Source organism: Nematolebias whitei, chromosome 2 (assembly GCF_014905685.2).
Source record: "Nematolebias whitei isolate Nwh7 chromosome 2, NemWhi1, whole genome shotgun sequence".
NCBI classification, from domain to species: domain Eukaryota; kingdom Metazoa; phylum Chordata; class Actinopteri; order Cyprinodontiformes; family Rivulidae; genus Nematolebias; species Nematolebias whitei.
Window position 1 is genome coordinate 47,061,521 of NC_056499.1, and position 9,320 is coordinate 47,070,840.

The following is a 9,320-nucleotide window of genomic DNA, read 5'->3' on the forward strand; positions in this document are numbered from 1 at the left end:
ATATATATATATATATATATATATATATAAACAAAACTACTACTTGTACTACTATTCCTGCTTTGTGGGTTTTCACTTATCGCAGGTCTTCGTGGCACAGATCCTCCAGGATAAACGAGGGACTACTGTACATGAAAATGTGTCCATTAAAGAGTAGCATCAAGGCTTTACATTTTTAACCAATGCACTTTTTATTTTATTTTTTTTACTAAATTCTTTATTTCATGAATTCTATTTTCTACAGAATAAGTTTTTTAATTTTGGTTAAATTTATACTATTATAATCTTTCACACTGACAATGAGGATAATTGAAGAATAAAAGCAGGACCAGCCTAATCTAACAGCAGAGTTATACCAGTTTACTGCAAATAAAGCACTAAGATACTCAGATTAAAATATAATTGTCTGTGGAATAACCTCAAACAAATGTTCACTTGGAACATATGAAGATGAAACAAGCTCTTGTGACAAATGTTTCATTAGTTGAGTCAAACAAAACACGATATGTTGTTCAGTTTACTAAAAGAAGAGTGATGGCCAACATCAGCTTTGTTCTCCAGTTTCAAAAACCTGTACCGGGACCTGGGTCAGACCATCCAAGCAGCCAACGAAGCAGAAGACCTCAGATGGTGGAGGAACACCCACGGACCGGGCATGAGCATGAACTGGCCCCAGTTTGAGGTGTGCAAACACACACACACACACACACACACACACACACACACACACACACACACACACACACACACACACACACACACACACACACGCCAGCTTCCATTTATTCACTTTATTCTTAAACCAACACACTAGAAGGGTGCAGGTCGTTTGTTGTCATGTGAACGTCGGGGAGTTTTTTGAGATATGATGACATTCTTTATCATTCTAAGTTTGCAGACTTGATTTAGTGTAAGAAATATTCTGGGTTCATTTAGTGTACTGCAAAGTCCTGTGAAGTACGAAGCGTCTGTGTTTGTGTGCAACGTGCTGAATAATAATCAGGTTTCCAGTGAATGCCTTGTTTTGTTACAGAGCAAAGAGTAGGGTCAGGAATGTTGAACACACACAGTTTTGTGTGCCAGCAGTCTCTGAATGTGTCTTCACTTTAAATGTTTTAATGCTTGTGACTTTAAAATAACTTTTTTTGTTTTTGTAAATCACAACCTTTACTAGGCCTGTCACAATAACAGATTTTGCTGGGCGATTAATTGTCTCAGAAAATATTGCGATAAACGATAATATTGTTTGAAATTTGACAATAATTAATAATTATTGTCAAATTAAGAATAAATTTTGCTTAATTTTGTGTTTAGTACCTTTGTTGACCACTGCATGGCAGTATAAGACTGTTTGAAGCTAAGGATGGATAGTGAGGGAGCGAGCAGCGTGTCTCTTTAAGAAAAATGGGAGGGAGGCCCCTTGATATGAGCTGTCGCTCTTTCCTGTTTTTTCGGTTCTCAAAATGGCAAACGCTCTGTGTGGTTTGAGCTCTTTAGCATAGCATTTGTCACACAAAGCTTTTAATAATTTTTTTTTTAAATCAGTAAACAAGTTCTCAGCTTCTTTTTACAGAAAAAAAGCAACTTTTTACACGAAGGCACTGGTTTCAAACATGAATTTTGGAGCTTCGACAAGATGGAGATTTTTTCCCCGAGGGCGGCCTGTTAGCTTAGCTCATAGCTTAGCTTCTCAGCTTAAATGCTTTTTTAACGATACAAAATCGTGATTTTGGACGGTTTAAACAGATTTTAAAGAGAAATGGAGGGGTCAGTGAAGAACACCGGAGTTGAGCCTTTTGTCATCCAGTGTCTTCTGTAGAGAGAAACAAAAAAAACGATAAAGCTGATAAATGAAAATGAGATTGATAATTTTCATTTATCATGCGATTGATTTATTGTTTATTGCAACAGGCTTAACCTTTACATGTGTTTGATCTTTGTCATGGGTGTCCTCCGCCTCTCGCACAGTGATGGCTGGACATGGGCACCAGTGACCCCCATGACTCAAAAATGAAGAAGCGGGTAAAGAAAATGGATGGATGGTACTGTATTGGATACGTATCGGATGTTTTTCAAAGTGAACGGTCGTGTCTCATTTCATCCCGTCTATTACAGGGCTATTCAACTCGTGGCCCGGGGGCCAAATCAGACCCTCAGGTGAGCTCAGTTTTGCCCACCAATGGGTTCATTTTTAAATAAAAGTAGATTTTAAACCATAAAACAAACTTAATGACAGTAACTGCTGGATGTCAGGCCCCTGAGCTCTTGGCATTCACTAACTGTGGCCCCCTGAGTAATTTAGTTGAATAGCCCTGGTCTATAACATCAGTGAGGTCTGGGTATGTGGGTCAGTCCAAGTATTAATAATAATAATGTTGACCTCGTCTAGTTTAAATCTTGGGACTCCACATGTCTTCAGCTACAGAACAGAAGTTTGGGTGGTTCTTCTTTGCTCCAAGTCCTGGATGAATGAATCTACAGAAACATCTGATACTAACGTTGGTGTTGGACTGTATTAATGCTAACGTGATGGATCCATACTTGAGTTTGTTTATACCTTCAGTACGTCACTGTCGTTCCACAAACACAACGCTGCGCCGGCGGAGCCGTCAAGAGGCAAGATTAAATGTAAACGCAGTTTGTTTGCTTCTGATTGCACAACTTCAGAATCCCACATGCTAACATGTGTAGCATCCATATTTACTTCCTCAGACACAGCGTGTGATGTCACGTTTTCATCTGCACATACAGGTCGTCTCCGAACTGTAAACTCTTCACACTGGAGTCTGACGGAGGTCACATTTTCATGATGTGAACGAACACGCAAAAAACCCCGTCATCTGTGCAATAAATTGGAGTTGAGCATGAAGACCTCCAGTGTGAACGTGACCTAAGAAGCTTTTAGAACAGTTTATAAACCTGAGGACTTTAATATGTCTACCACGCGTTGAACAAAAACATGGCCATGAAATTTATAGACCTTTGACTATCCTGTCCTCGTTCCTTTTATAGATGTGGAGAGTTCCAGCTGTGTCCCCTGAGGGATTTTTGTGGCGGTGCAGTGGGAGTAGATAGTTGTTGACTCATTGTTTAAAGACGATGTTTTGTGAGTCAGCTCAGTGTATCTAAATACTGCCCAGTACAGATAACGTTCATTCAGCTGGTTCATATCGGAGTCACAGTCTCAGTAAATCCTGGACGTTAGTGCAGGTTTGTTTTTGTTTTCTTTAGGGTTTTTAAAGCTAACATTGCAAACCAACATTTTTCAGTCAGGTCAACTGGACAGTTTCTTTATTTTGTGCTGAAACGTTTCACCTTCCATCCAGAAGGCTTCATCAGTCAAGGAAACACACAACAAAACTGATTCTTCCTCCAGCAGCTCACTCCAAAGCTGTTGGAGGAAGAATCAGTTTTGTAAAATCTACTCGGCCCCTGTTGTTCTATAATAATGGATGGCCTCAATACGCGCCTCCCACTCCGTACTTTTTGTTTTTACGGCTACAACTTGGTGTGTTTCTTTCCGACCTGAAGTTTCTCATTTCAACTCTTACAAAATGAGCTGAAATGTAAAACTCCTGAACACAAAAACCAGATCATGCATTGTCTGAAAATGTAAATGTGTTCAAATCTGTAACTCACTTTCAGCTGAAACAGGAGTGTATTGGGTTGTGACTGGATACCTATGATGCAACCAAAGCTGTAAAGCAGCACACACGGCTGAAAGCACTGCTGTGATTGTCTCTGTAGGACATTTCATCACACTTCCTGGTTTTACTCCTGGTAAAGATTGTGCTGATTCATCTATAATCGTACTTTAATATGTCAAACGCTGGAGGAAGATCTAACATTTCCACATTTTTACTGCAGATTTAATATTTACTGAATCAGAGAGATCCTAAAACAAAGTAGAAATGTTGACAGATGATATAAATGCTTTGTCTGAATAAATAATAATCCCCAGATAATCAGCTGTTTTTTAATACAATAGGCCCTCGTTTATTGCAGGGGTTTGGGACACCCCCCCCCCCCCATGCGATTAGTGGTATGCGTAGTACAGATACAGTAGTTCAAGTTCAAGTACACTTTATTCCATCTCGTGGTACATGAGATGGAATGAAATTGTAGTAGTGGTAGTAAGTTGTAGTTTATTATAGTATTTATATACAGGTATATATTAAGGAGTTTTGAACCCTTCCCACACTCTTTCAGTATCTCTAACAATTTTCTAAACTCTAAACGCTCTAAAAGAGCACATCATGCCATGATTCTCAGATTCTCTCTGCTACAAAGCAGAGATTTGACATGCTGCAGGGGGGAGCTTGTCCCTGCACATGTGGACTGCACACATGTGCAGCAGGTGCTAAATAATTAAAAATAATTTATTTTAAATAAAAATTCCATGCCGATCGTGCGGCTCATCCATCAGTATTGTGTCATGTCCAATCTTACCTTGACGAACCACGAAAGAGCGAGTCTGCGAAAAACGAACCGCAAAGTATCAAGGGACTGCTGTAATACCTAAATTAAATACAGTAACAGTGAAAGGAACATTTTTAATAAAACCTGAGTTAAAGCCATCATAAATCTGTACATTGATTCATTCCTGTGTTAAAACTGCTTCTGGTGCGGAAAATTCAATTCAATTCAGTTTATTTATATAGCGCCAAATCACAACAAAGTTGTCTCAGGGCACTTTACAGGAACATTCACAAACATAAAAGCCAATTAGTAAAGTTCTCTATCTAAGGAATCCAGCAGACAAGTTGAATCTTGGCTTCGTTGCAGTCTCCCATCCTGAGCAAGCACAGTGGCAACAGTGGAAAAACGTTGGTTACGTACTGTAACCCCAGATTCTATGAATATAAGCGTAGCCCTTTAAGGCCTTCGCTTTAGTGGGTTTATCCCGTTATGCAGAGCATAAGCACTGAAAAAAATTAGTCCACGCCCACCTGCTGTGTGGGCCCTACCCGGTCCGTATAAATTACGTTAAGAGCGGGAAATCGGCTCCCAAAATAGCTTTTTTCTTCAGCCATTTAGGAGCCAGTGAGGCCCGACGCTTAAAGGGCTACGCTTATATTCATAGAATCTGGGGTTACAGTACGTAACCAACGTTCTATGTCATATAAGCTTCGCCCTTTAAGGCCTTCGCTTTAGTGGGTAAAGGGCGAAGCCGATGTGGTCCTCGCCTCACTGGGTCCATTCGAACACAGTAAGAAGCGGAAGCTTGCCCAAAAAACGTCTTGTCACTCAGCTCCCCATGTGCATAACTACGCATCGCGTAATTATGTGCCATGCACAGACGCATGTTGTGTAGCTATGCGTTCTGACAAAGCATGAATACCCCGGAAAACTTTCAACGGGAAGAAGAAGTTGAAAAGAGGGGGGGGGGGGGGCATGAACCAACTGGTTCATGGCTGAACAGTATAAACAGATTAATGTCCATAAATTGATTATAAATCAATTGAACTGATTGGTAACAATAATCATGAACTGATTAGTGACAATATAACCAAAATCACAGACACGACTTGTGACTGATAACAACATCTCACACTGTAATGCATGCAGACAGAAGTGAGCTTAAACAGAGTTCCATGAGAACAATAATATTCATTCTGTTAGAGCACTAAGGACAGAATGTGTCATGGAACGAGCCGTTACATCACGTAGGTAAAAGCGAATAAATGAGCAGGGTGTTGACCATGCAGCCGCAGTGCAGATGTCCTGCATTGACATACCATTATGCAGAGCAGTCGAAGATGCGATACCCCTGGTCGAGTGTGCTTAGAGGTTGACAGGAGGCTCTAAATCTGATGCTCTGTAGGCTTCAGAAAAGGCCTCACACAGCCAGTGTGACAAGCGCTGGATGGATAACGGCGACCTGTAGAAGCATCTCTATAATGCACAAACCATTGTTGAGTTTGAAACGCATTGCAGCTGTGTGCGTTATGTAACACGTCAACGCCCGCACCGGGCAGAGAAGATGAAAAGATGCTTCCTCTTCTGATCTGTGGGGGGGAAAAGACCCCTCCAACGATATCACTCTTGATTTAAAAGAGCTCGTGATGTTTTAGGCATAAAAGCTGGGTTGGTCTTAAATCAGCTGAGCTGCCCGTCAGCCTAATTCTAAGGCATGACGAAGCAACAGAGAGGGCAGATAAATACTTACCCTCTTAGCGGGTGTTAAAACCAGCAACAGGGCTGTTAAAAGAGACAAGAATTTAAATGAAACCTGATCCAGAGGCTCAATTGAAGCTTTGATCAGGGCTCGCAGGACCAGCGTTAAACCCACTGTGGAAAACAAGTGGGCGTGAAAAACAGGCCTACATCTCTGTACACCTTTTAGAAACCGCTTCATCAGCGGGTGATAAAAGCTGTTCTGTCTCCAAACCCTTTGTGGCAGGAAGAGATGGCTGCAATCGTACGTTAAAGCGTACTGAAGCCAACTCCCTATCCATCAGCTGTTGTAGAAAAACAACACGCCGCTTAAAAGGCATGAGGTGGTCTCTAAACCTTCTCTGTGCACCAGCGCTGAAAAGCCGTCCCCTTGATGTGTACAGAACTGTGGTAGATGCAGCACGTGAATCTTGAATTGTGCACACTATCTCCTGAGGGAGACCCATCCTCTAAGTGGAACCGCTCAGCGGTCAGACCCACCGGTGTTGACCTATTTCTGGGTAACTCTTGGTCGCTCCTCCTGCCTGAAGGAGAGCATCCTTCCTCCATGACAGTTCCACGGCGACCCAACAACAGACGTTGCAGGCCTGGGAACCATAGTGCGTTCACACGCCGGGAGCCACCAAGGAGGGCTGTCAATCCCTCCTCTTGAACTCGGTTCATGGACCGTAAAAAAAACAGAGGAGGTGGGGGGGAAAGAAACGCGTAAAAAGCGTTTTGGGCCACCGACTGTGAGCAAATGCGTCCCCCCCCAGCGATGGATCGTCTCGCGGGCTCAGGGAAAACCGTAGTTGACATTGAGCGTTCTTCTCGCATCGCAAACAGGTCCACAGCTGCTTTGCCAACTTCTGCTGCGTCTGAAAAACATCAGATCCGGATGGAGGATCCGGTCCACGTAACGTGGGCCGCCCTTGGACGTCACATCAGAACACCGGATATGTAAACCGCTCTAATAAAAGCAGGTTTTGATGAACCCAACTCAGTAGCTTTCGCACAATGTGTAACATCTGGCTGAACGCACACCCTGATGGTTATGTATGCAGCAGTCATCATGATGTCTGTGTGAATCAACACGTGTTGATTCTGTAGCACAGGAGCAAGGTGTTGAATCACATTCAGTACTGTGCGACACTCCAAAACATTGATGTGGGCTGATGTGTAGTGGGGCCACAGCGCCCCTACTGCTTGAGATAGGTATGTCCCCCCCCCCAGCCTGACAGCAACGTGTCCGTGAAGACTGACCCATGACGTGGGTCTGCTGAGGGGGACTCCCTCTGATAGAAAAACAAGGTGTTTCCCCAGAGTCGGAGGTCTGCTTCCACAGAGGAAAAGACAATGATCATCCGTCGTTGTTTTACTGGATCCACATGCAGACGTGCAAAAACACCTCTAGAGGCGTCTCATGTGATAAATGAGTTTTCATGGTGGTTGAATTTAATTCCACTCCAGAAAAACAAATGTCTGGGCCGGGAAAATCGAGCTTCCTTCCACTTATGGCGAAGCCCAGATTAACAGGTGTGATGTCAACACCTGATCCTGCATCAGCGCCTCCTGTCTGAAGTGACAGGATCCGCAGATCATCCAGGTAAAAACAAAAAACTCTCGTCTCTGTGTTTTAGGATGATCGGTATGCGTTCTCTGGATGTTAAACAACAGATCCAAGAACGGTCTCACCCCTCCGATCCGTGAGTAAAAACCCTCGTGTTTTCTCTCCCTTGGGGAACTCTGTAGATTACTTTTATCAGAAAACACTTGGATTTCTGCATTTAGGGAAGAGAATCAGTCTGATGATGATGACGGGACCGTTTATATAACTCCTCTGAATGGAGGGGTTCGGGTTGCAAACTGTAACATGTACCATTTGCATAAACCCTGTCCATCCATCTGAAAAACGGCGAGCATGTTTTGCCACTCTACGTAACGTTCGTGGATGAACGTGCGTTAATGATGCGTCATGTTTTGTACGGCTGTCAGCAGTCCGTCCCTCAACCGCCGTCATGCGTCGCGGGAATGTTTTCTGTGTGACCCCGGGCGAGACTTGAGCTGAAGGCGAAGCGTGTGACAGCTAATGACGCGGTGGGGCTGCGCGTTTGACGTCGCTGTGCGAACGTTGAAAGGCGGAGGGCGTGACTTCATTTACACCGTGCTGTTGGAGTGAAGGCTGCTTAGCCCCGCGGGAGCACACGTTGTTCTCTGGAGGGACGCGCGCCGCTCTCGCTGGAGGGGCGCGCGCTAGAGGGAGGTGGGACTCATTACCGGATTCTTCGGCTGCTTCACGTTTAAGCTGCGGTGAGCTGCCGAAAGCTGAGAGAGAAGGACCCCCACCCGGACCAGCCTGCGGACCACATTCATACCGATGTGAGCTGGTTAGCGCCGGCAGCTGTGTGTGTGCGCCAGCATCAACGCAGCGCCGTTGGATGGAGGCTGTCCATCTTAGTGATCGACTCGTCATGTCAGAGCGGCGGTGAGTTAAAAACCTGTTTAAGGACACCGGCTCATGTGGAGGCTGTTCCATCCCACGAGTGCGAGTTGACACCGCTTGAGTGAGGATCGTGCAGTTCTAGTTGGTAATGAGTTATTTTCGCTTACCGTTGTGCCGTGATCGACTCGTCATGTCTAGAGCGACGGTGAGTTTAAAAACCTTTAATTAAGGACACCGGCTCATGTGTGGAGGCTGTTCTGTGATCGACTCGTCATGTCTTAGAGCGACGGTGAGTTAAAAAACCTTTATTTAAGGACACCGGCTCGTGTGTGGGGCTGTTTCATCCCACGGGTACGAGTTGACATCACTTGGGTGAAAAACGTGCAGCCCGGGATTATAACGAGTTATTTTCACTTACCATCGTGCCCTGTAAGCGATTAATAATGTCTTGGAGCGGCGGTGAGTTTAAAAAGCCTTATAAAGGACACCGGCTCTTATGTGTGCGGCCGCTGTGAGCTCATCCGGGCTTACAGACTGGCTAAAAAACAGACACTTGATCATTAATGATGATTTATTTCAACTTTCGTGTCACTTTTACACACACCCTCCGGAGACCGTCATTTTGAGAGCTTTCTCTCTCATGAGCTCTGCGATTGTTTGCCCAGAGCGCTGTCTTGCAGGCGAACTCTGGGGAAACGCTGAGCTGCAGGCTGCCGGAGTG

At 44.2% G+C, this 9,320-nt stretch overlaps 1 protein-coding gene across 1 annotated transcript in view; it reads left to right on the forward strand.

Moving 5' to 3' along the window:
- The window catches only part of pacsin3 (protein kinase C and casein kinase substrate in neurons 3), a 52,446-nt gene that overhangs the window by 19,678 nt on the left and 23,448 nt on the right, over nucleotides 1–9,320 (forward strand). Inside the window, exon 6 of the mRNA XM_037697717.1 lies at nucleotides 562–682. Within this exon, the coding sequence (XP_037553645.1) occupies nucleotides 562–682 (121 nt within the window). The remainder of the gene's footprint in view (nucleotides 1–561; nucleotides 683–9,320) is intronic.